The sequence below is a fragment of the Chionomys nivalis genome, chromosome 17, assembly GCF_950005125.1.
Source record: "Chionomys nivalis chromosome 17, mChiNiv1.1, whole genome shotgun sequence".
In the NCBI taxonomy this organism is placed as follows: Eukaryota; Metazoa; Chordata; class Mammalia; order Rodentia; family Cricetidae; genus Chionomys; species Chionomys nivalis.
In genome coordinates, this window is record NC_080102.1 from 15,534,703 (window position 1) to 15,562,634 (window position 27,932).

General features: G+C 40.7%; 2 protein-coding genes across 2 annotated transcripts in view; one reads left to right on the plus strand and one right to left on the minus strand.

Annotated features, from left to right (window-relative positions):
• The window catches only part of Colec10 (collectin subfamily member 10), a 254,123-nt gene that overhangs the window by 82,649 nt on the left and 143,542 nt on the right, over positions 1–27,932 (plus strand). The window lies entirely within an intron of this gene.
• On the minus strand, positions 1,790–27,913 carry Tnfrsf11b (TNF receptor superfamily member 11b). Its single transcript, XM_057791886.1, has 5 exons — positions 27,678–27,913; positions 10,746–11,112; positions 6,966–7,157; positions 5,200–5,424; positions 1,790–3,512 (listed from the first exon to the last, which is right to left on the minus strand). Exons 1-5 carry the CDS (start codon positions 27,708–27,710, stop codon positions 3,124–3,126), a joined length of 1,206 nt encoding a protein of 401 aa, XP_057647869.1. The 5' UTR covers positions 27,711–27,913; the 3' UTR covers positions 1,790–3,123.

Sequence of the window (27,932 nt, forward strand, 5' to 3'; positions counted from 1 at the left end):
AAATACTATTTTAAAATTGTTATTAATTATTATTGTATGTGTGTATGATGGATGGGACACATGGGCCACTCACTGTACATGTGGAGTGAAGAAGACAACTTTGTGAAGTAGATCCTCTCGTTCTACCTATACTTAGGTTCCAGGGATTAAATCAGTCATCAAGTTTGTATGACAAGCACTTCTACCCACTGAGAAATTTCACTGGCCCCTAAACATAATTTTTTTCTAAATGCCATTTTTAATGAAAGGAAAAAATACTTGATTATAGGTCTGAAGAAATGGTAACTTTATTTCAGAATTATAAGCATAAAAGTGAGAGAAAATAATCAAGGGAATTTTTCTCTTGGAAAAGACAAAAATTGGAATAAACCAACCCCAAAGGAGCAGCTGGTGAGGCTCATCCAATAAGAACCTGAGTAATTTTGACTTCATGCCTTTACCTTTCAAACTAAAGTTTAGCTGACTGGTATAGACCATTACATTCTCTGTCAGAAGATCTTCAGTAGATGAACCGGAGCTCCCCAGGAGGAGGCACGCACTCCAAGTTAACCCCCGGGCTCTTGCCTGATCATTCAATATTTGATTTCTACAGTTCTGCTCTGGTATAGCAACAGTGGAATCCCACTCCTCAAAACCACTTGCCTTTGCCATTTTTTTTTTTTAATTTCTTCAATCCTGTGAGTCTGTGTATGCTTACACAGCTCCATTCTTCTGGTCTCTGTGAAGGAAGCCATGAAAGGATGGGATTGTATCAGTGTCGCATTCTAAGTGATAGGGAATGAGAGAAAGGAAGGGTAGGTGGACCCTACTCACAACGTCACTTCTTGGAGAATGACATTGATGAACGAGTGAGAGCATCTTTTGAGTTTGTCTTTCCATCAATCCTAGAGTCAGACATTGAGGTCCCTTTGGGGAATTTGACACGAAATTGAAAGATGGACCTGTAAGAATGGAAAGGAGTAAGAACACCCCCTCAAACGGAACTAGATTATTTTACGTCCATCCTTTCTGAAGCTCAGATGCCATTAACGGAATGGGTGGGAATAGCAGAAGCATTTCCTCACAGAGAGAAAAGACAGGGGCTCTCCCACTAGCACACCCAGGACTCTGGGAGAACTCCCTGTGCGGCTCCACTCCTGGCTTCCTTGACTTCAGGCCGCATCTCTTCCATTTCTGTCTTCACACTATTTTCTTTTACCTTGCTTTGTGCATTTCTGATAAAGATCCTCATCACTAGAAATGGGTCAGTGGGATAACCCGGGGTGATCTCATCATCTCAAAAATCCTTAATCTGACTGCATCAATATCTTTTCCTTAATAAGGTAGCAGTCACATGTTCTCAGTATTACAGTATAAATAAATGGGTTTGAGAACTACTTACAACCCCATCAATATATCGTCCTTCGAATTAACATCTTCTTTCTTTTAAAGAGCTAAGCAGTGCCAGTTTTCATTTGTTTATAGTCAGAAGTACTTCATTTGATCTCCTGATGTCAGGAGTGTCACCTGTGACCTGTTCCACGTGTATACCAATCCTGACTTTGCAAGTTATCCAGTGTTTCGTATGGAAAGAATCACTTTGGAGTTAGCCATGGACCACATTTGTTCATCCCTAGAGTTTTCAACAGTGTGGTTCAAGAATTTGCACTTTAAACAACTCTTAGATGTTTGTGATGATCAAAGATGAACAGGGAAATTGGGAGTGTATAAGCCCATTATTGTCTTGTTGAAATAAAAGCAAGAGGGAAAGAAATGAAAAATAATTTGAAAACTTTAATGATGTTATTTATATAGTATTATCATAAAATCTTTTAAATAAGGTACATTCAATTTCTCAGAGCATCTAATATTCAGATAATTTATAGCCCATATACTTTCTGACATTAAACAACTGACTATATAATGCGTTTTTCTATAAAATGATATTACATCTTACACAGATAAAATTATATTATAAAAACATTCCACACTGAAAAACTGGCAGCATCTATTAGAAAACCCTACAAAGTTTCTATTAAAAATATATTTTATCTCTTTTGTCATAATAATAAACAAGAATATTTTTTCTTCCTAAAATTAAGTCTTACACCATTTCTCTCTAGGATGATAATATGTACAAATCTTATATCTGAATGAATATAAATAGCAATACTGTAATAGTCTTACAGATATATTAGTAACTTTTACAGAAGAACATTGGCTTTCTAATAAAAGCCTCTGACACAACTGAAATCTCAGAGCTTTTTAAGTGAGAGATTCCCATATTTAGAGAGATTCAATGGAGTCTAGATTGTATTCCTATTACTATTATTTCCAGTTGAATTACTGCAAGCAGTAATAAGAGAACACGTTGTCAGTAGATACGGGGCCAGAAATGACAGCTGGCTAAACTACTGGGGATTTGTTGGACGTTGGGGGAGACATCAATCCTTTCTCCATATCCTAGTTCCTTTTAGTGCCCCGCAACAAAGCCAGCCATGGTTGGTGTAAGAAATAAATTTCGGTGATTATTTTCAAAAGAAAAGTACTTTGGGTCAGTCAGCTTAGGTCCAACTACAGATGAACATGAAATATGGTTCTTGATAGCAGGCTGCTAAATAAAGCCCCGAAACCTACCCCTGGTTGTCTAGCCAACTCCCCAACCCAAATTAAATCTTCAGAGGGGAAACTGTCATCTTGCCTAAGAGCCTGAAAATGTGATAAGGCCCATAAGCCTGATAACCATTCCAACAGAGAGCACGCAATAGACAAACAGTACAGAGTGAAGAATAAGACACAGCTGACATGTAAGACAGCAGAAACCTTCTGGCTACTCAGCCATGAGGAAAGGCAGAAAGGGACCTATGTTTGGGGCTATAATAAAATACCCTCCCCTCTCAATCAGCATGGCTGCCATTCTGTATTGACACCTGGCTTTGCGAAGTTACAAAATAGCCTGCCTCACTTCATTACTCAGAGTCCCCAATAGTCTTAATACGAAATGTGTGCTTGGGGGTGTCTTCATTCCCACCGTCAATGTGAAAGGGATCACTGTGCCTTTTCAAAGTCCTCGAGAAACAGTCTTTCTTCTCCATCGATCAGAGTTGGCCCATCGTGAAAAAACAGCACAGCGACCATTTCTAGTTACAAACAGCTTATTTTCACGGACTGGACCTGGTTCCCTATCATTTCTAAAAACAGCTTCTGATACAACCTGTACATAGTGAAACTGTGCAGGAACCTGATGGTCTTCCTCAGACTGTGCGTGACTGTTTTGGGAAAGTGGTGTGTTTTCAAGTGCTTGAGGGCATACATCAAGCCCTTCAAGGTGTCTTGGTCTCCATTTTTGATCCTCCATAAGCTGAGCAGCTTGAGGAGCTGCTCGCTCGGTTTACATGTCTTCCTCGTTCTCTCTATGTCCTCTGGGCCAATCTTCTTCCCAGGCAAGCTCTCCATCAGGACGTGAAGCTGCTCTGCTGTGAGGTTGGCGTGGCCGATATGCCGCTGAACACTGCTTTCGCAGAGGTCGATATCTGTATGAACCAAAGAGATGTTCACATCATGATTACTCATCTAAGGCCCCAGACAGACACTCTCACACAATTTGTGACTTCAGATTAGCCTCTCCAGCTCTTCCTTGGGTGGCTGAAGTGACTCTTTTTTTTTCTGATTGTTAAGATGATATTGTTTTATGTTTAGGATAACATACAATCTCCTTGAAGTATCCAACAACAGTCTTTGTGGGAAGCTCCTGTTTTTGACAGTGAACTTTGGAAAATTCAAGACTTATCATCTTTAGCTTTTTAAGCAAAAGCTGCAACTTTAAAAATCACAGCATTTCAGGGAAGGAAAAAAAACAGAAATAAAGCATTCAGGCTCTTCATATTATAATGGAAATTTCATGAGTTGTTATCCAACCTTGGCCCTCTTTGACAAGAGACACTTTAGTCTTTTATAAATATACATAGCACTGGAGAAGCACCAGAGTGTGGCAGATATGGAAAGCCAGCAACAGGAGTCCAAGAATAGCAAACACATAGCCTGGAGGGCATTTCAGCAATGAGCTTGGGCATAAACATAAGAAGGAGTAACTAATGTCTCTATTAACGACATGAGTCATTTACTATCTGTGAGCCTTAAGGCAACTCCGTTCATCTTTCTTGGCTGCAATGTTCTCATTTATAAAGCAGGGAATTGGGTCCCTTCACATACTGACAGTCCCTGACTTTCCATTTCTTTTTATTTTTTGCTTCAGGGCTAATTATAGGTTCAAAGAATAATTTTTGTTTTGCCAGAAACACAAGAAAAGTTTACTCTGCATAAGTGAAGGCACTGGTCTGTCAAAAGGGAAGTAGTTCTCATGAAATCCTTGCTCTGACTTCCCATGTGTGTGCTTTATGGGAAGTACAAGGAAAGTCTGTCAATACCAGGGGATAGCAGGGTAATTTCTGCTCCATGCTGTCTGCATTAGGAAAACCCTTTTTCATCTCTGTGGCATGTCCTCAGAAATGGTAGCTGAAGCTGGAATTCTTTCCAGTGTATATCATAAAGTGTCTAGTTCATGTGGACTAAAATTGATTTTCCCCTCTTTAGGTCTCTTCTTTCCGTCCCTCCATGCCTTACTTTTTACCCTCCACGCTATTTCTAAAATAGATCCTTCAGGAAGCGCTAGCACATTTGAGTATATACTTTTGGCCAGTCCTTTCTTCTAAGAAACTCAAACGCTTATTGGATCTTACTAATCGTCACCACAGATGTTACTAAGATGGTAATTTGGTTGCAGGCTATAGAGTTAGGATTGATGAGAGGTTACCTACAAGACACGTGGTGCCCCTCTGAAGAGAATTGGCAAATACAGCAGAGCCTGAAAGATGAAGCAAGGGCAGAGGGATCAAGGACTTTCTTCCAGGCCACCACGGCTGGAGGCTGAGGAAACAGCTAAGGAATCTGGGGACAGAATCCCATCACCCCCAGCAGCTTAGTCCTGCATGTAGGTTCATGCCTCTTCTTTCACTTAGTACAGAGGTGAGAATAGAACCTTCCTTAGCTGTGACAGGAATCCTGTCTACACTATCACTTGGTGAGAAATTGTCAGTTCCATGAGGATCTCAAGAAGGGGGAGCACCTGCCCCACCACACAGACAAAGAGTCCCTTTCATATTGTATTGCAAATATGTATGTCTGATTGCTGATTGTCTTAATTATTTCAGGAGATGGTACCTTGGATGATCTTCTTCACCAGGTCTTGGTCTTTGTTTTGATGCTTCCATAGCTTCAGGAGTTGGAAAGTTTGTTCTTGTGAGCTGTGTCTCCGCTTTATCCTCTCGACACTCTCTGTGTTCACTTTTGTCCCAGGCAAATTGTCTACCAGAACGCTGAGCCAATTCGGAGTGAACTTGGTAGGGACAGCAAACCTGAAGAAGGCCTCTTCGCACAGGGTGACATCTGCAGGAATGTGGAAAACAACGGGATTCACTGAACACTTTAATTTCCCACAGTCTTTCCGACAAAATAATAAACAAAGCAAAACCAACCACAAAATGAGCATGTGGGTTGAGTTTTCTCTGAGACAACATGCCAAAACAGGAAGGTTGAAAAAACAACTTTCTTTTGGTTGCTCTTAGTAGAAGAGACCAACTGGACTTGTGTGTTGTCTAACGTTCTTTTGTTTTCCTTCTCATTTTTGGAGGGAAGGGGTAAGTTGATAGATGATTAATGAGAATTTAATATGGATACTCACAAATAATAGACAAAAATTAAATGACTTAATATAAATATTAATAAATTGCTAAAAGTTTGCTCAATGACTACTGGGTAACACAAGGTCAGGGTCAAAGAAAAACTAAAACACAAAATCAGTGCCTAGAAGGAACTTAAATAATAATCAAAATAGTGTATTAGTTTATGTGCAATCACAATAGCATATTATTTTATGTATATTAGCAAAAATGTGGCTTATTGGCAGAACGAAGCAGGGGACATATAGATACGTGTTAAGCCATTAATCATCTACATTTATCCTAAGCAAATTTCAGTTTTTCATAAATATCCAAGTATATACAGTGAAGGACTTGACATATACTAAATACTCACTTAATTGCAAAAGTAAAATGCAAGTTGAAACAAAGCAATGTTAAGGCTGAAATTAGCACTTTCCCTCACCCTTCACTCATGTTACTTTTTAGGTAAGAGAAGATAAAGTATAAATTAACTAAGATATCTGATATCTCAGTGGAACAGGGGAGTGTCTGGGGCTATAAAAGATGCCTGTGTCTATTCCTGTGCGTCACGCTTCTATGTACTAGAGAAAGACCTTTGGAGAAGGTCACGTTGGCTTGCATCATTGTTTGTCCTAATAGCTGAAAACACAGAGCACTGGTGTGTGAGTCCCATAGTCCCTTGTTGAAATCAGGGTGGCGGGGACGTGGGGACAGGGAGAGAGAATATACCAATTTCATCACCAGTAGGGGGGTGGTTTGCACTATATGCTGGGACTACAGGTGAAGAATTTAGCACGGCTAAAGCTTCCTGGAGCTTCCTGGCAATGAGGCTATGGATACGATTGGTAACGAAGCTAAGTTTTCACTTCCAATTTCTAATCAGTTTACTTCATGTTTCTTATCAGTTGCCAACTTATTCTCCAGCTAATACAGACATTCTTCATCAGGATAAAAATGGGTAAGTTAGTTCTACAATTTGAAGTTTGTTTGGGCACAAGCCATCAGCTTGATACCACCAATGGACTCTACTTAATTTTAGTATGGAAGAAAGCAGTGGGAAGGGTCTGGGGCTCGAAATGCCCTTGTGATCAGTGAGGAGGTGCAGATTTTTTTTTTTTTTTTTTGAGTTTGAGTTTGAGTTTGAGCTTTCAGCAACTGTTAGGCAAGTTAAGAGTCAAGAAAGACAAGACGCGAGTTTGTGTTGCTCTCAGAGAAGAAAGATACACTGGTATGGTAAGAAGGCAATGTGGTTTGGGGTATAATTACCTATTCCGCATTTTTGTGTTGCTTCTCTGTTTCCAGAACATACATTGTCATGGGATGCATTTCCTCTCTGAATTAGCAAAAGGCCAAGGGCACTGCAGTTCGTGTGTTTCCTACAGGGGGCTTTCGATGATGTCTCGTTTGAGAAGAACCCATCTGGACATCTTTTGCAAACTGTGTTTCGCTCTGGGGTTCCTGTGGAAAAATATCCTGTAATTTAGTGCCTTCTTCCCCAACCCTTTCTCTGCAGATAAGCACAGTCCTGAACTGAGTTTTCACTGCTATCACATATTGCGGGAAAGTTTCCGAATCTTCAGTTTCCTCTCCATTAGACAGAGATAACAAACCGTCAACAGTCAGCCCCTCCGGCTAGTTCCCCTTCTTGCAATACCCATGCAAGTTTGTAGTGCTGTTACCTACAAAATGCTCCTGAAATGGGAGATGAAAAGCGAGGAGGGTGAGGTACTCATTAGTCCTGCCTCTGATGAAGTGCCAGTAAGGCTTGTCAACCGTATTCTTTGCACAATTGCTTCTGAAAAAAAATCATCAAGATAATGGCTGTGTGTCTGCTTTACTGTCGCTCTTTGAAATCAGCACCCATTGAAGGTTGCATCATTAAATTCCAATCATTTCTTACAGGAGTTCTTTCTCTCCGAGCTCCTAATTGTGAAACTTGCTAACCTTGGGAACGGCACATTATAGCAAACTCTTGAAGGTGCTGGTAAGGTTGACTGCTGACTCACAAATGTAAGCCTGGCATTGAGCTAGATAATAAACAGATGATGATATAGCATTTGTTTCCAGTTTGAAGTAAAGGGCATGGTTAAATCTTTAGGAAGGGTAGCTACAAGGGTATTTTACTTCATGCTTTTAAGGCATTTAATACCTTTGAAGACATTATTGGTTTCAAAACTCTAACCCAGAGACTTTCAATAGAAATGCCACTGAAAATAAACATATTCAAACCCTGCACTCTATTATGCATGGACACAGCACACATTATAGTGTATTTGCATATGAAAATATCTCCATCTAGTGTAAGCTGGCTGAACAGATTCAGGCTTCAGTATTCAAATGTAGATTGCATAGGCCAACTCTGGCTCATGCAAGATAACAAACACAAAGGAGACAAATGAAAGCTACCGAAAGTTATTAAATTTCGTTTGTTAGAAAACCCCACCTCCCATTTCCTTATGTCTTTTACCCATCCTAGAAAGAAAGCAGTGAAACAGGTTGACTCTAGTCTCCTGCCTCTTCCTTTATAAAAAGATTGATGATTCACTGACCTGTAAAAATGACAAAGGACTAGCGCAGGCAAGGAGGAGGAGAAACCACAGGCCTAAAGTCTCACGCCAATGCTATTTGCAGCACTGCAGTGACATTGTCTTAAGAACCACCCTCACAAAACAAAAAGGAATTCACTTATTGTTTGGTTTTCAGCGTACCCTCTTACATTCCTCTCCTTAAGTGGAACCCTACTGCACACTAAGTTCTACTTATTTAGGCATCCAGCCTCTGCCAGCTTGCTGAGAATAAATGACCCGAGTGTATGGATCCAAAGCTCCATTTGCCAACTGCCACGTTATCTACACAGAAAGTGAATTTGTCGTTCGTCAGGTACATGTTTCTAGCTTGAGTTTTCTGAGGCCACCGAACAAGAAGGCCATATGTAGAAAATAGTTTCTTAGGCAAACTGGCCTTTCCAATTCTTTAATTGGAACCCAAGAAAGACAGATACAAAGTTTATAGTTGGAGGCTTCCTCTCATAATCTCTCTGAGTAGGGCTTCTTTTAAAAAGGACAACACCTTTGTGCCTAAAAAAAATGGAATCTTCTAAATAATGATTTCGCCTTGTTAGTATCAATAGAAAAAACAAGCGTCTAGTCTGGCAGGCAAAACGTGAAACGCGACAATGAGAAGATGAATTGCGAGTCACTACAACAGCCCTAAGTACGACAGCCCTAAGTAACTTGACATGAAAAAGGGGGCTGGCCAGCAGGCAGATAGGAAGAGAAGAAGATGAAGCAATCTTGCCTTCAAAACAACAAAAATAATTATCAGATATTTTGTAGAATAACACCACACCATTCTTGCTTCCCTTTGGCCTAGAAACCTCATATTTTCCAAGCAGAACCTCTTTGCAGGTCTTGGGAGAGAAAAAGTTGAATAACTCCATTATGTCCTTTGCTCCAAGTCTCCTAACTATCTCCTCGTTCCCCCCTGAGAAGTATTTTCATGTTTGTGAGGGCAACAACCTTATTATTTCTGGTATTTCCACAAATTTCAGCTCCTGGAGCAGCATGGTCCATTCTTAATTTCTGGATTTGCATCGACACGGCTCACTGCACTGGAGTAAAGAGGCTTGCTTGACTTTTTCTCACTGTTGGTTGGTAGAGTATTGAGTCCCAAAGTGTCACTCAATAAAAGGAGGACAGGGCAGTTCCTTCTCATTCAAATGCTCCCTCCAGCAGTGTTACTGGGGGTTCTCCTATAGCACACACTCGTTAAAGATTCGTTACAAAAGAGATGAAATAGGTTCCAAGTTTTTGTTTGGGGTTTTGTTTGTTTGTTGCTTTGCTTGAGACATGGCCTCACTCCCATAGCCTAGGCTATACCCTAGGTTAGCCTCGACCTTGTAACCATCCTGCTGTGTTTTTAGGGACGGGACTCCCCAGGCCATTGTTGCTAGACCTAACTTTAATTGTATATGTTTTCGGTGAATGCCTTCAAACTGAAAATACTTGTCATCTAAACTTAAACTTATCACAAGCAATGAACTTGCACTAGGCGAACACGTACTATGATCTCTCAGCCAGGAGTGAATTGGCTCCTGCAATGGAGGGAGGCTTGTGTCTGGTAGCTACTTGCTAGACACCAGGGCTGCTGATTCGCCCTCACAGGGCTTAGAGAGGCACCGGACAGCCTCCCACGGAAAAGAATGATCCAGTTTAAGTCAAGTGTGCTGAGCTGAGGACCCTGCTTTAAAGTGAGTTAGCAGAATTTACAGGGATCCCTCCTAGTGGCTGCTCTTCATTTTCCTAAGCCACAAGCGGCTGTAGTCTAGAGTGCCACTTTGTGTACGTGCTAGAAAAGTAGAACGGGTTTTGCCTTCCAAAGTTTCACGCTAGCCCCAGCCCGTGCTGCTGGGAATGCAAGAAGAGAAAGTACTTGTTTATACACAAGGACTTCCTGTTGGCTTGACAATCTGTTTTGTCTAAGATAAAGAATAAGCTGGTAGAGGTTTGCTACTGTCTTTATCCTCCCAAACATTCAATTCCCATGCCAAAAGGAGAACCTGCTTCATTTTTAATAATGAAATGTATTTCCCCTAGCCGTTCCCATTTTTACATAATTAATTATAACTGCTCATTGTTAGTGCTCCAGAGTCTCATTAATATCAGCATAATTACTCTCTTGGTATCGATTAACATTTCTGATGTTTGTCAAAAAGCCCAGCAATCTGAATCTGTCCACGCCGAAGTGAGACGTGGTGGTGTATATCAGCTACTCGTGGTGCAATTCAGACGACGGGCGTTTACAAGGGAGCAATCCATCATGCGTCTCATTAGGGAGTAATTTGCTGCATTTGAGATTCCTCCCTAAATTACACTGTAGTGGCAAAGTATTCCTTTGAGAAAGCTCCTATGGACACAATCCATATATACAGCACACAGTGAACAGGTACTGTTATCTTTTTATCGGGACAAGTGTCCCCTAAACTAGCTACTGTCTGGCTTTGCATGGTTCTAATTGGTGTTGTTAGTTGTTATAGCAGATACCTACCTGCCTGCACCACTCCGAACCCTGGGGCACAGCTCCTGTGCTTCAAGCAGAATTCCAGCTCCAGGTAGCGCCCTTCCTCACATTCACACACACGGTTGTGGGTGCGGTTGCACTCCTGCTTCACGGACTGAAGTTCCTTGCACACTGGGCTGCAGTACACACACTCATCACTGGTGTGCCAGCTGTCTGTATAAGAGTGGTCAGGGCAGGAGACACACAGTGTCTTCCTTCTTGCAGTACAGTGCTGTTTTAGGTAGGTGCCAGGAGGACATTTGTCACACAGGATCTGACGCCCGCTTTCTCCGTCATAATGAAGGTATTTTGGAGGAACTGGTTCCTGGGTGGTCCACTCAGGGATGTCCAGGAGCTAGAAGGGACACAGTGGTTGATTAGGATGGAAGTAGGGTGGTAGTTGTGTGCAAAGGCAACATCTGAGTCAGGAGTCACTCACTACCTAACTTTAGTCATGCCTTTCCAAGGAGATCCAGCACAAACAAGCCATAGCTTTGCTTCCAGTGGTTTATGCCAACTTCCAAGAGGATAGAGAAAAACAGACAAAGTGATACATACTCATACACAACTGAAATTAAAAAGAAAAATCTCAGAATAGCACTAATGATACTTGGGGCACCAATGTGTAACCATCTGAGACATCATCAACTCAGGGCACAGGATCATCTTTGGGTCAGTGAGTGGATCATGCCCAGAAGCAGTATGGTTCTGTTGGTGGGGAGTTTGGCTTGGGAATTTGCAATACAAATGAGCCAAAGTCACGTGTTGATTCTGATGTATGGAAAGAACGAACTAAGAATTACTTTCTTGTTGACTTGACAGCTAGTTTCTGAACTTTCACTGTGGGCCAGACTCTGTTCTGAGTACTCCAGATATAGTTCTAAGCTAAATAGTTCAGCAACTCTGGACCATGAAGTTTACGGGCTAGTCAGAGAAGAAAGGACATACAGTAAAATGAAACAGAATGTTAGAAATCAAGAAATATTTTAAAGATAAATAGTAAAGCTGGGTAAAGAGTCAGAAAATATGGAATGGAAGATGCGGAGAGCAGAACTGCTAATGTGGTCACAGTCACTGGACTCAGAACCAGATAATGGCTAATTCCGTCCCCTTAATTACTACTTAATGATAAAAAGCAATGGAATAAAATATTGATGCAGTGGGACAGTACAAGATTATCAGTGACCATTCATAGTATTCATTCATTCATTCATTTATCAATGCAGTAGATCCACGTGAAATGTCTCCTAGATGTCCTGCTGAGTCTCACGTGAGCACACAATCCACTGGGAAGAATTTTAGAATTTTAAGGTTGAAATTTTCTCCAATAGGCTTGTGGGCTGGTGACAATCTTGTCTCATATACGTAAAACACATGTAGAAGATGAAATGACTGCCTCTGCCTAGGCTGACTGGAGGAAACACTAGGGGACAGGCATGGTTTCAGACGTTGCCATCCATCATGGCTAGAAGTCCGAGATGTGGGAGAAAAAAACCGGCAAGCTAGGTTCTTTTCAAAGGACCAGCTGCACATAAACTCTGTCTCTTGTTCTGCATCCCCAAAGGTCTTCCGAGAACATTGAAGAACAACTTCACGCTAATTACAGGAAACACGTTCTCAGAAGCATCGTCCGTGTGTAGAGAGTGGCTTGCTTGGTTTTTATAGTTTGTTTTTGGTACAGGGATCAACACTGACTGTTCAGAGGTTTGGGGAAAGCAGCAAAACAAACATATTTTTCCCCTCCAAACTCTCTTGCTTGTAGAGCTCAGGAAAAGTCCCCCACTCATCACCACACACACCTGGGAAAAGCACACCCCGCTAGAGAAACAGCATTCCCTATTCAATCAGATGTGGCCAAGGTGAAGCCACATAAGCCTTCAGTGTTTTTGGTCTAAGTGACTCCATTCACTTCCAGTGGAACACAGCCAGTATCTCAGACCATATGAGCTGATAAAATGAAAGAAAAAAAAAACAAAAACAAAATATCTACTCCAAAATGATGGATTTTTTTTAGCAGACAGGATTTTTCAGAGGGCTGCCATGTGAGACACTCCAATCAACATGCTGAAGGGGGAGGAGTGAAAAGTCAGGTCTGCTGCTTCAGCAGGGCACCCCGTAACTTGAGGGGTTCAGAAGAAAGCAGGTCCTTTCGTTTCCCTGAGGCAATTTATTTGGCTTGAAAGAAGCAAAGAAATGACTGGCTGGCTGATTGGTCATTTGAATATGCTATGAGACATGTTTTCAGGATCTGGTTCAAGTATTTCTCTAATCCCCAGTACTATGGCATGAGGTTTGCCTAACACAACACACAAACCCCTATGAAAGCAATGAGACACACTTTTTTTCTTTTTTTTTCTTTCTTTTTTTTTTTTTTCTCTTGCTGTTCACTTTAAGTTTCCTGGAAAGTCACATTTGAGGATTCTGTCTGCCTTTGGGAGGTCTGGCTCAGAGGTCCAGAGAGGCTGTTTATCTCAAGGATGCGTGTCCTGTGCCCATTTGCACAGGGGTCAAGACGTTCACGCGTGCATCAGCCTCGTGATGATGATGACTCTGTTACTCAACTGTGATGAAGATGCGAGGGGGTCAGGAAAACAATAACAGCTGCTCATGTGCTTTACCTTCCAGAGTCACGGAAACACCAACAACAGCTTAATACTTCTAACCTGGAAATACAAAATCTGGAATGCTCCAACACCCAAACCTTCCCAGCTACCATGTACATGCTCAAGAATGTTCAGATTTTGTAGAATTTAGGGCTTTAGAATTTGGGGATAAGGGGCTTCAGCTGTCAAAGCATAAGCGGATATTTTTAAAACATGTTTAAAAGTCAGAATCACAAATATTTCAGACTCCGAGCCTTTCAGGCGTAGACTCTTATTACCAAAAACACTAATACAATTTGTGTTTTCCTGGGAAGTTGACATGATATTATTGCTGTTTCCCTGCACCGATACCACGGAAATTAATCATTTCTTTAACATACAGGAAAATTGGGGTGGGAGAGGAATTTAGAGACAAATGAATAGACAAGGTGTGGATTTAAGAATTAGGAAGTAATTAGTAGAGACAAGTTCCTCAAGACTGCTGTGTGGAAATAAAACCCAGAAGGCCATTGAAGAATGATCGGCTTGTTTTCAGTGAGTTCAATTGGACCTCTGTGCTTCACTTGGGAGAAAAATTCCACTTTAGTGAAAGGACAGAACTCTGTGTGGTCAAAATTGGATAGTTAGGCCACAATCTTTGGTTAGCCCCAATCCCCACACAGAATTTCTGGACTCAGTGGCTGGGCAGAGGTTGGTCAAGATGAATACAGCTCGTCTTCCTCATTTTTCTCTCTTCCTTTTGCCCTGCCTGGAACAATGAAAGGGTCCTGCTCCTAACGTTAGTTATTGCTCCTTTGCCTACTGATAAGATTTCGAACCCTTGTGGGTTGAAAAATAAAGTTCTGTGTAATTCAATCTCCAGATATTCCTGAACATCTGCAGAGGCTGAGACACATATACACACATCTGCTGAGACTTAACACACTTTTTATAGATGAGAAGATCTTTTCTTTGTTTTATGTTTGGTTTGTAAGAGGAATTAAGCATAACTTTTCTTTTTCTTTGTATTTCCTCTTTTGCCTCTTTCCATTCTCCACCTAACCACTATCTGCTCCAATCACCTGTACTTGAAAGTAATCTCTAAGTCCTACAGTCTAGTGCTTCTCATCAGTCTGGAATTTCTTCTGGAAGCTTCCATGCTATTTTTCTTGAAAGCATAAAGTGCTATCTCTAGAGGCTTATTACCCGCTTCCACGCTAATGTTGTTACACCATTAAAGTATCTTCTATGCAGACATATTTTCTTATCTACCAGATGTTTACAGAGGCTAGAACAGAGTGATGCTGGTGAGTAGATTTAACTCACTCTCTAGTGGTTTTCCTAGCTTTACCATTGTTCTGTTCTTGGATTTGACAATTTAGTTAGTAATGAGCTAAGAAGCAAGTCTCCTCGTATCTCTTTCTTCAGATTTTTGCTTTCTTTTATATAACTAGCAACCTCTTGGTATGGAGTCTTTACACCAATGCCCGCTTTTCAGATTCATGATCACCTATGCTTTCCACCCCCACTCAAACGACAAGGGATTTGACTAGAACCTTCTATCGACTTATTTCGCTTTATGACTCCCTAAAGGACAAAAGAATACACTTCCTCTGGCTGGTTTATTTTTGCATTATGCAATACAGACAGTCCCGTACTACTGGGCTCACTCTCTGGTCTGCAGAACCATGAATGAGCCAGTGGGTTTCCATTTATAGAAGATTCATTAAGAGCATCCCACGCGAGCCTGGAAATAGTCAGTTGGTTTGGGAGTTCCTTTTGTAATCCCCCGTCATGATCTTTGCCACAGAGAACTATTTGAGGATTGTCCAGAGTTAGCTAAACGTCTGGTCAGTTTGTAAACCATGCCATATTTGAGTTCATCTCATCAGTTAAAGGAAACATCCAAGTTACGTACAATTGAGATTTTCATGAAGATTGTTTATAGTATAAATAAATTACAAAAGTTATTAAAATTAAACTCCTTTCACAATAAGTTCCATTTATTAATTTTTTGTTATTCTTTTGTAGTCCCCTATTTCCCCTCCATTCCTTAATTAATTAGCTCATTCACCAAGCATTGATTAAAATAATCATTGTTCTCTCGAGGTGCAACAAGATGAAGGACTCAGTATAAACCCAGACTGATGTAAGGCATGTATAAGCTACTCGTTGATTTTTTTTTAATGGAAGCAGTAAAAGAGACTGGAGATAAAGGAAAGGATTGAATAGCCAATTTGGTCAGAGATTATGAAGAGTTGATGATAAGGGAGGGAAGGGTAAATGAATGTTGACTGATTTTGGCGGGAAGGGATGATAACCAATGAAACAGCTGAATTTTGAGTTTCCTGAGGTCTCTATTAATTGTTGAAAGCAGAAGTGTGAGTGGGCATGAATAAAGGGAAGTATTTTAGGTAGGAAGATTCTTTTTTTTTTTTTGTATGAGATGCAAGTAAAGATGCTAAGCAAATAGCTGGAAATACATACTGCATTATCCAAGGATATTGTATACAAGCAGAAGAGGGAAAATGCACAGACTTTTAGTATTTGCAAATATTTGTAAAAGGAGATAGAAAAGAGAAAGTAAAAACGTATGGATATTGTGTACTGTTCTAAGAAGCATATGGAATGAGTCATGACTAAGTTGTGAAAAGCACACAGCCTGACAACCCAAATGTGAACTAGCATGCTCTTCCCACTGGAAAGTTGGAGAAGCTGCATTTAGACTATGTTGACCAGATTGTGAACTTAGTTCTCCTACTACCTTGGTGACCCTGGGCCAGTAATTCCTAAAATAAGAATGATTCTGAATCTTATGTTTCCCAAATACTCATATGCAAATTATTAGAAATATAGAAACTTCTTTTCTTTTAATGGTCAATATCAGTTTTTATTCACTTAAGCCTCCCTCAGCCCCATCTCCAATCTTGCACAAACTCTCAGCTGCGTGGCAGGGATTATGGGCCAACTAATCAAAATCACATTGCATCTTCACACCTTAACTTTCTGTCTTATGTGATTGGGTAAATGAACCTTAGAACAATGTTGGGGCATCTCCCCAGAAAATTTATTTTTTATGTTTATTTCATTTTTCCTTTTACTAAAAATAGATTCTTTTCTCATTCAATATAAAAAATATAAGACTCAGATAACCATGTGGCATAGCTATGTGTGCTGATGATACAGATAGCAGGAAATGAAGCATTTTGAATCAGATCTATTACTGGAGATATTTTGTATTTCATTGTCAATAGAGAGTTGCACACCTAACATGTGCCCCAAATTAATTGTCTATCTCTCCTTTTCTTAATGATCTCCAAAATGTCCCTTTTGACTTGTTAGTGAAATTAGTTTCATCTTGGGATTGTAGCTCACTTGGTAGAGCATCTAGCAAGCATAAACAAATCCCAGTGTTCAATCCCTTGTGATAACAAGTCTTCGATGTATCTAGGTATTTACTCAGTCCTGTACATAGGTTGAATGCTTTCTATATAAAACTCAAATAATTGGGGGTTACACAGCATAGATAACTACCCAACATGTAAAGGATACATTGGCAAGGACAAGAACACAACCTGCATTTTCTTGTCTGTAGAATGACAGGGGTGAAAGATTTGTTTACAGTTTTTTTTAAAGCATATTTCATTTGCATGGAGTTGTGTAAGCACTGTTGCTTTGGTACTTAGCCTCTATGAAGAAAAGCAGTTAGCTCATTGGAGAGGTTTATCTGCTGCTGCCAGGTCCCTTCCTGAGAAACGGACTGCCTAGTAATTTCCCCACTAACCAGTTATTTGGCTCAGGGTTATGTCTCCAGGTAAGGAAGTAAAAGCAAATGAATTGAATCTGTTCATCGCTACATCTGTGCTCTGCTGCCAACTGCTCTCCCAGGCAAGTGGGGGAAAGGAAACACAAGCAACTATGATTTATTAGATGAATCACAGGGCCAAATTTGTCTTGAACTTGCTTCCCCTGAGGCTGAAGAGCAATCTCCAGGCAAGATTTAACTTTCAATGTAATTTTTGTTCACTTCAGAAGTTTATGTTAGTTTTCTGAAGGCATTTACATTAATTAGCAAGGTTTTGCTTGTGCTTAGACCCAGCCAGAATGAACAAAACAGATTTGCTTATGAGACTTAAGTTATGATGGGAAAGTATTACATGTGGTTAACATTTTACTGATTAACCAACATATAAAAGAAAAAAAGTCCAAATGAAAAATTAACATTCAGGAAGAAAAAAAGAGCTAGAGTTACGGCTTAATACAAAAGATACATAGAAATCTCACATATTTTAGGCTCCTATATCCTAATATTTCTTTGCTTAGTCTTATGATAATAACCTTATTGGAGACATAATATCAGTTCTGGAAAACAACTTCACCATAGTCCTGGCTGCATTTTTTTGCCTGGTTCTTAATATTCAGCTTACCTTGAAAATTGGCAAGCAACATTAGGCCTTAAAGTTTCTCCAGCTCCAGTCCCTGACATCAGAGCCTATGAACTGGTGGTGTATTATGGTATGTTGCTACTTCTGAACACAATTTTAAGATTACATTTTCTCTTTATGGTCCTTTCCTTGGAAGATAACATATTGCTGACAACACTCTGTAGAGCCTTTTGCTGACTAATAAAACCTGTGCTTACTTAATTGACGTAAGGCCATGGGCCCCTGTTAGGAGAAACATAAGAGAAGTTCTGCAAGCAGAAAGAGCAACCAAGTGAAACAGAAGCTTAAAGGACAAGGGACTCAACATCTGTGTTAATATGTAGCCATTTACTGTCTGCCTTTCTTGTCTGAGGAAGCACACTCTCCATCCTGTGTGGTATGAAAAAATAACAATCTTTCATTTTGTAATATCACTAGATAGCAGTCTGTAGCCGAAGCCCATTCTTCACATGCTACTGTCTGTCATCCACCTACAAGGGGACATGATTAGCTCCATTTTAAACATGAAGACTTGAGTCATAGAGAGTTGGGTGATTAGTCAGAAATGGCAAAAATTCCAAACCTTCGAGGGTTCAAACCCAAACTTGCTTGGAAGTAACCCTTTAACAACTGAGTCTTCTGACTATAGTCTTAGGAATAAGCTTTCCAGTCTTATGAATGAGACAGATGTGGAAGTAACTGTAATGCTGATGTAAAATACAATATAATCTGCCACTTGTCTATCTACTCATCTATTGAACTAATTCTATCTCAACCATCCATCAATGTATTCACTCAAGTTGATGCAGGAATTCTCCCATTTGCTACTGAAGCAGCTGACAAGACGCTCTTGTAAAAAGGCCTGTGAGACTGGAAAACTAATCGCATCATATGCCAAGCAGTACATTCTCAGTAGTGCATCTCCATGCATTGACCCTCTTCCTTTTCCCACCCTTCCTATTGCTTGCTTGAACTTTCATCTCCATGCTTTCACTGTCTAATACGCCATAAACTTCTTGCCTTATACTCAGTTACTTAGAAAATTTGGGCTTACATTCACATCAAGTAGAAAGATCATTGCAAAATAAAACAGCATCCTCCTTAAGCTAAAAGCCATTTAGCTTAAGCCATTTAACATTTAGGTCCAGGAAGGAAAGAAAGTATATGTAACCATTTTTTTTAAGGATTTGGCCCTGGGGGCTCTATTCTATTTATCCTTCACACCAGCTGAATGTTCTGGGGTGAAGGTACAAAAAAGTCTTCTTCTGATTTGCTAGTATTTTTCCACTCAACTCAGTGGCTAGAAATTAGCATGCTCTATAGCAGAAACTGAAAAAAAGTCCTCATCTGGGTTACCGTAGGAAAAACTTAAATTAGTGAAAACTACACAACTTCTCTGAGTTCCCCCAACTCCTAGTCTGTGAATCTCTGTGCCCTAGGCTTTTTATTTTTTTAAAATAAAAGACTATGTAGAATGTGTCATGTAAATGTGATAGTTACTGAAAACAGTACCAATGTCTTTCTGTTTTATATTTGCACCCTTTGCAGGCATTTAAGTAGGTTGCTAGTGTAGATGAATGAAACTTCAAAGAGGATATGTCAGCTGGAAGTAATGAAGGAGAACAAGCATAGTCTGCTTGATGATGCTCCAGGGTCGGGTATCTACTTCATACGAATAAGATCTCCTTATTCGTGAATCCTTGTAACTATTGGCTTTGTTGGTGACACCCTTCACCGTGACTGTGTCTCAGGCATCTCCCATAATGGGGTGTTGGGTGATGAGCCAATCAGCATACTGATTGAGTTAGACTGTGCAAATAAGCAACGTTACAATCTTAATTTCTGTCATCAACACCGAAGGGACACTTTTCACTTGTGCTGCCATGCCTGGTTGGTCTGTCAACAGTCAAGCAAACACTCTTGTCTAGTAAGTAATATTTGGAAACTGTTCATGTGTGTGGAAGTATGAGAAGAAAAATCAAACAACCAAAAACTACAGAAAATTTAGTGAGCAACACTGGCAATAAGAAGCTTGGTGTGGAAGTGAAGAGGTCATTTTAATTCACGTGAAGCACCCATATTCCTCCTATTCTATCCTTACTAGATGGGAACTCCTTCCTATCATGCTTTGGAAGGAAAAAGAACTGAGAATCCCTGTTTAAAAAATAAAGAATACAGAACACTAATGACTATACCATCATACAGTAAACATCACTCACATCTTCATAAACCAGTTATTTCTTGTTTCTTCCTCTTTACTGGACATTAAAAGAAGAGACAAGAATCAGAGTGTGGGGTAGAATTCTGCTGTCTGTCAGCTGGTGGATTATTCAAGTGTACATTTAATGGCCTTGCCAGGCTGCCTATTACCATGTTTAGAATGCCTCAAGCTTTGACATTTATTCCAAAGAGCAGTGTGCAGATGTCAAGTACTTTTTGTGAATATAGATTCAAAGAAAAATTTTGCTCAATGTCTCTAAGGAGATGGCTTGTGACCATAATTACACCTCTTCAGTAAGTCCTAGGGGAATGTCTTGAACTTGGCTTTTAACTAAATGGAGGATGAAAAAAAAGCCCACATTGCCAATTTCTATGTATACCAGCTGATGACAAGAATGAGGAAATGGGAATGGTTTGGGTTTAAAAGAATAAGTTGTGACCCTCCAGAATAAGTTATGCTTTCTAAAAAGTTAGATAATGTTTCAAAAGTTGCTTCTTGGGGGACTTCCCTGACTTCAGCAGAATTTCTTGATTTCTTATGTATGACCAATGGAGCAAAACAAACTTTTAACAATCATAAAAAAAAGAGATTATAGCAAAATATCCTGATAATGTTTCATAGGTAAGTGAGTCTACTTGGTTTTTGATTTTTGGGATATGCAATAATAGATAATCGATTCTTTTCTTTCTTTTTCATTTAATTTAATTTATGTGCATTGTTGTGAAGGTGTCAGAACCTTTGGAGTTACAGACAATTGAGAACTGACAAGTGAGTGTTGGGAATTGAGCCCTGGTCCTCCAGAAGACAGCCAGTGCTCTTAACCACTGAGCCATCTCTCTATCCCCTATACTTAATTCTTTAAAAACAAGTCTTGGATGACAAAACTTTGAAATTATAGCAGATGTTCCACAGATCACCTGGCACAGCTCCTCTGTTTAGCAGAGGCACAAATGGAGGTCATTGATTAAACCTTAAAGGTAAAGACAGAAGCAGGAAATCAGGGCCCTTGCGTCCTGCCTGGCTTACTATTCAGAGTGTTGATACACTGCTCTGCATCTGTCTTCCAGATGCCCTGCTGCTTTTGGGAATGTTGATGCAAATTAATGGGGAGGGGATATTATAAGGAACAGGCTCTTGCTATCAACATTTTCTAAGGATAAAATACATAAGCCTGTATATCAAGAAAGGAATAAACAAAAGAACTTGCATTTGAACAAGAAAATAAGATTGAGTGGAAGCCCAAGATGGTGCAAAGAGCAAGACTGGAAAAGCAGGAGAGTTCAAGGGCAAAATCAGGACTGGGAACACGAGGAAGAGTAGACTATGAGGAAGAGCAAGACAGAGACCAAGAAAAGCATGAGGATAGAACAAAACCACAAGAACTAACATCAGAGGAAAACAGGAAGCAAAGAATGACCAAGGACATGGGACAACAGATGGAGGAGCAGCCACCTAACAAGAAGCATGGCAACTAAGACCTTTTTTTTTGTATCAAAAACTTCAACAGGAAAGTTAATTACCAAAGGCAGTGAGCATGCTCAGAGCAGCTGCTGCCTTACCCTAAGTCTTAATTAGCCTTCTCACCCATTTCTCTGTTTTATTGATGGTTACTTAGGAAACATTTGCAGAGTGTTGCCAAGGCACAGAATGAGTTGAAGTGAAGGCCTGGGGGCTAGTCTTGATTTTCAAAGATGGTGGTGCACTCCCACCGTGAGTAGAATGTTAATTACCAGGGGCAGAATAGAGTGGGGCTCCAATCCAGAGACCTCAAGTTTCAGTCACATTGAGTACAATCTAGCAATCTCTATAATGGATAAATAGCAGTGCTGCACTATGTATTTGAAGTTTGTTCAGACAGTAGATCTTGCGTGTTCTCTAGCTTTTGTTTAGAAACTAGCTACATTCTCTCTCACTTTTATGTTTGTTTTTCTTCTATTTTTCATGTGTATATATGTACAGATACACATGATTTGTATGTGTACAGACATACATGTGTGTGCATGTGCATGTATGTATACATGTATGCAGAGGCCTGACATTGAAGTTGGATGTTTTTCTTGTTAGCTCTTCTCGTTATTCAATGCTACAGTCTTTCAGTTTAACTTGAAGCTTGGTGTCTTGGCTTCTCTGGCTAGCCAACTTGTTCTGAGGATCCCATCTCTACCTTACGTGGGCTCTACACCTACATGTCATCAGGCTCTGGTTCTTGTGCTTTTGCGGCAAGCACTTTCATCGCTGAGATATCTCCCTCATTTTACATTCCCTACCAGCTGTCTGCAGGCTCAGATACTTGTGAGAAATTTCATGAAAAATGTATCTACCCAAGCCCTTGGATATCATGTCACCTTATACTTGTGATGAAATATTTTATTGTGTCTGTAGAGTGCACATCTCTTACAGAGGCCAGAGGAGTGGTGTGTGTGTGTGTGTGTGTGTGTGTGTCTGTGGGGGTAGTGGGGCAGGGTACCACACAGCTTCTTACCTAATGTATTGTAACACTATTCTTATCCCTTACAACGGTCTAAATGTATTCCTTTTTTAGACTTTCTATGCTAGTTATTCTAAAATATTCTGTGGTAGTGAGTTCCAAAAGGTAATTATATGTCATATAAAAATGCTCTTCTTGTATCTATTTCAAGTTGGCCGGACCTCGCTCTTTCTTCTTGCCCAGATAGTTTACAGCTGTTGCTAGGATTTCCGATTTACTAGTTCCTGCTATTGTGGGTTGCTAAATTTTGTTTTGATTTTTGTTTTCTTTTCTAAACATGGTTGCTACTGCTGCTTTTGTTTGCATTTTGTTTGCAAGACTCTCCGCATTAGAAATGAGCCTTCACTCTTCCCTTTCTTGACATGAAGTCAGCTTTCTCTATGGCTCTCTGGGCTAATAACCTGGGTTGTTAATAATATTGTTATCTCAAGTCCAGGCTCCTTCTGGGGGCTGAAATTTCTTGAGTCTAAGACTCAGCAACTGTTTTTGAATCTTTTTACAAACATTTAAAATTGATCAGGGAAAATCTAACTATCTAATGATCCCATTGAATAACATGAGGCCATGTTCTCTAATCAGTAGAAAGCAACACTTTAGCAGTGTGGGGAACTGAGAACAGAGTCCAGCTCTGTTCACACTGCACACCCAAGAGTTAATATGTCAATCCAGTTGATTCTGTTGCTCTCCTAAGAAAAAGCTTTAACTAAGGTTTTGCTTTTCCATATCAGAAATGTATATATACAGTGATGTTTAAAATATTGGTTAGATTAATATTTTGAAGGATAGTCAAGCCAACCGTACGTACGAGGTTAAATCACAGTCACGCGTTAGGTAGGTAAACTCTCTCATAACATCCATGGAGATTTATGATAGACTGCCCAGTGCTCTAAAAAAATGTCACCATAGTCCATTTCCCTCAGCAAATACATGCACCATGATGGTGAGAACCTTGAGGGTACAAATGAGGAAGAAGGAAATCTGTGTTTGCAATGAGCCCATGTTTTGTTTACCACTCTTTCCTTGGAAAAGTCTAGGAATGACAGTTACCATTAGGAATCCAGAACAACCAAGAATGATTTTATGCCCTTAAAGCTTCCAAATGTTCTGTCGGCAGCTGATGAATAACAAACCAAATAAAAAACATGCACACACACACACACACACACACACACATCATTGTGATTTAGCTTTAAGCGTGCACTTGACATCACCTAAGATCGCCTGGGAAAAGAGTCTCAAGGGAGGACCACCTAGGGCTGGCTAGACTGTGGATTATGAGCATGCCTGTGAGATATTTTCTTATTGGGTCTGATTGCGGTAGGAAGACTCACTCTGAATGTGGATGTCATCATCCCTAAGCAGGGTTCCTGGGCTGTAAGTCTGGACACAGCTGAGCACGAGCAAGCAAGCCAGTATTCGTGCATTTGTTTCTTTCTACTCCTGACTGTGGATGTGACCACAGTAAAACATGATAATTTTGGCAGCTTTGCTCCATCAGAGCCAAACACCGTTAGTCCAGGCCTTGAAAGACATAAAGCCTTTTTTGGTTTGTTTTATTTTATTCTGTTTTTATGTACCTTAAGCACCCCTAACCGTGGCTGCAAAGTAGAAATTAAGGCTGAAGGAAATTCTCTTGGTTAATGCCATGCTAAGGAAAATAGGAAATTTTTTTTCACAGAAAGTCTTTATGCAGAGGGAGCATGTAGGCTGGGAGCTGTTGAGAGCAAAACACAGAAGGTAAGGTAGTGAACAGGAAAGCAAGACCAGCAGACTGTGAGCTTAGAGTCCCTTTGGAAAACACGGCCATGACTTCTAGAATGCTCTGAAGAAAATGTTTGGCACAGCCTTCTTCGTCCACCAATGGTATTCAGCAACTGTGGGTTTTAACCTAAGTAAAATTTAAAACTAGATTGAAATTAGGAATTACGCTGAAGATTGCTAGGTGACTGAGGCCAGGAAGGTTGCTATGGACACCAGGCAGACTATTGGGCAGAGCTGCCTGAGTGGAGTTGGGTGTATATTGAATACTTCTAGAAACCATCACAGCATCCACATTCTCAAGAAAAAGAAAATGCTAGACAAGCTCAGGAACTCAGCCACTGGGGAAAGGGGAGAGAAGACAAATCCAAACCAAAAGTCAAAAGATCCAATAGTGTTGTTATCGTAAAGGAAGCCAGAACAAGGGGGCAGTTTTCCTGAGCCAAGAGCAGCTGCCTCTCCTCTCTTTCCTTCCACTCCCTTCTGTCATGAAAGGATGAATTCAGAGCTTGGCTTGGAGAAGTTCAGGGTGGGTTCTGACACTGCGTGATGGATGATGGGAAGTTCCAACCACAGCTAAAGCCTAGACCTAAGCCAGGCGTGTTGATATTCTCTGCTCTCCTAGTAACACATGGCAACCAAGAAGGAAGTGACTTGTATGATGAGCGACTTCCCCTTGCAGAACAGCTCTCTGCTTGACTGTGCTAGTGAGCATTCTAGGAATGCCTATGACCATGGACCTCTCCTGAGGACTACCCTCCTCTCCCTTCACTGCCTAACTACCAGCGTATCTGCCGCTCTCACGGAAGAACATGGAATATACTTTGCGAAAAGGCTTGCTGTCTCTCCCTAGGATGTCTTGATTTCATCTCCAGCAATAGCATACCCCACGGTTCCCTCAGGGTGAGGTTAAGAGGCCATCCCTTCCTCCTGTGTATCGTCAGTATTTCCTGAATATAGTTGGTTCCAGGTTCCCCTCTGGTTGTCTGTTATCACACAGGTAGATCTAATGAGAAGTGGAGACTTCAAAGTGGTGGAATTAATCATCCCAGGTGAGAGAAGACAGGAACTCCAGAGGGGAAAAAATGCAGTCACTGTCGTTCCGCAGGAAAGTGGTATGTGGGCACCTGAGCTGGGTCTAGCGGAGAACCACTGTGTGGCTACTTCCCTTATGAGCTCACGGAAGGCTGTTTTTGTTTTATTTTTCAATTCTTCAAGCATCGGGGGCTTCCTCTTTTGAAACCGTTATTACATGGCAATACTTGGGCCACATTCTGCCTCTTCCAATAGGCTGTTAGGTCCAGAAGGCAGCAATGATACCTATCTGGCTACTCACTTTGTTCCCAGTATCTAGTGGAGTGCTTCATACAAAGAACCAAATATCTGTAGTGCTTCTGGTTGCTACAAGCTTTCTTCTCTTTTTACTAAGGAGCCTCTTTACATGTAAGTGCAGTATGGCCATTTCTCACTATTCATTAAAAAAAAAAACAGAAACCAATGAAAGAGCAAGAACCTTCTTATTCATTTATATATTCAAGAACCACTCAAGGCTTTTCTCTTCTTATAATGTTGTATTATTGAAATATATTGTTACCTATGTACATATCTCTTTATATAGACCACCTATAAAATAATTATCTTTCTACTATTTGGGAAGAATGATTGGAAGAAATAATTCAGTGATAAATCTCTGAGCAGATCTTTGAAGGGAGCCAAAGTGAAAAATACGTAAAGTTAATATATAAAGTTTAAATAGAAACAAAACCAACTTCTGCTGTTGATTAGTCTGAATATGAACGTAGTAGTAAGAGGGGGGATATAAGGACCTTTTTGGGGTGCTGATAATGTATTCGTAGATCTTTTTGCCAACTCCAAGTGCTCAATTTAAAAAAATGTATTTAGGCACTACCACTTGTACAAGTTCTAGTGTTCTTTTGATGCTTCCGTTTATGGTGTGTGTGTGTCTGTGTGTATGTGTGTGTGCACGCGTGCAGGTGCACATGTGCCAGGGAATGGGAGGGGAGACCAGAGGACATCTTTCAGGAATCAGTTCTCTTCTTCCGCACAGCGACCCAGGGCTCAAATTCACGGGGTCAGTGGTCTTGACTCACTGAGTCACCTCACTGTCCCCCAAAAGGTTCCCTTTCTAAAACGGTCTTCAGAGTATAACTGGAGAGGTGGCTCAGCACGTGAGAGCACTGACTGCTTCTCCAGAAGAGCTGGATTCTGTTCCCAGCACCCACATAGAACGCATCAATGTCTGTAACTCCAGTCCTAGAGGATATGATGCCCTCTTCTGGCCCCATTCAACCCCAGGCACACGCATGGTGCACAGAGACATACATATAAGCAAAGCACACATACACCTAAAAATAAATAAAATTTTCAAAATTCCCCATGTATCCATACTAGTGGATGTCTGCTTTACATGTGCATGTACATATGCTTATGTACACATGCAGCTAACAGACTCGTGTGTAGTCTCCTTCCCACCTTTTCCCAAGTGACTTATTGCACATGGATGTTTCTGTGTTCCTGGAGCTAAGAAGAAGGTTACAGAGCTTTCCATTCTCAGTGTGTGAGTTAGAAGTTGGAAGCCAAACACTGACTCTAGCGCATCCCAGACACAAATATTGCTTAAAGACAGACTTCTCTGTCTGGGTTGTAACTGTATGAGTCTCACATGCTGCTGATATAATGGAAAAAAAGATTTTGGCAGAGAAAAACTTCTACATAGACATTTTCCCCAAAGCCTAAGCTAAAAAGTGTTTGAAAGAAGAAAGGGGAGGAAGGACATGCTATGTTAAAGAGATTCCTTTATTTTTCAGACAGCATTTCAAAGCAGGAGTCAGCCCTATTTAGAGTTGAACTTGATCTGGTTATTTAAATATGTTCTAGAACACAATTATCAGTCTATTAATACTTTTTATACTATAATGATGCTGAAAACTAGAATAGCAAAACTTTATTAAAATATGAAATTGCACAGTTAAACGAAAGAATGTTTTCTCTAATGCCTAAAACACGTATGTGAAGTCAGCTTAACGATGCACCAGACTGTACCCCTGACCCCAGCCCCCCGATCCAAACTCTTCTACACATGTTTCAAAACGTCTGCCCTCTCTAACCTACACCTGCAGTAATAAAAAAAAAAGTCAGGTCAAGGAAAGGCATGGTGCACCACATAAAGCCTAAGTAAGTAAACACATAAGGTAAATAAAACGGCTAACATCAAGCAAAGAGTCTAAGTCTCCTTTCACTGTGTCTCTCTCCCCTCCGCATAAACTCCGCGGGAACTTTTCAGGGGAAAGCCACTCACCCTTCAGACCAGCCTGGTATGGCTAGAAAAAGGCTCCTCGGGTTTTGGAGAGAGCCCGGCTTGGTCTCCATCAGGCGGAGGGGAGGTCCCGAACCCAGGTGGCCAGCAGCCTCCTGCCCACGACTTACCACCAGAAGTGCACAGTACAGCCACTTGTTCATTGTGGTCCTCAGAAAACCTCAGGCTGCAGCCGCTGGGTCAGTGCTAGGTGCGTCTCTGCAGCCAAAGCGATCATGACGTTTTTATATAAGGTCTGGGCAACAGGAAGTATGCCCTGCCTGCCTTTGATCTATGAAGTCTCTCATCTGAACCAACCTTCTACCTTTCCTTTTTAGGAACCCTGGACTCTAGTGGGGATGCCGCTTCGGGGTTAACGCTTTAGG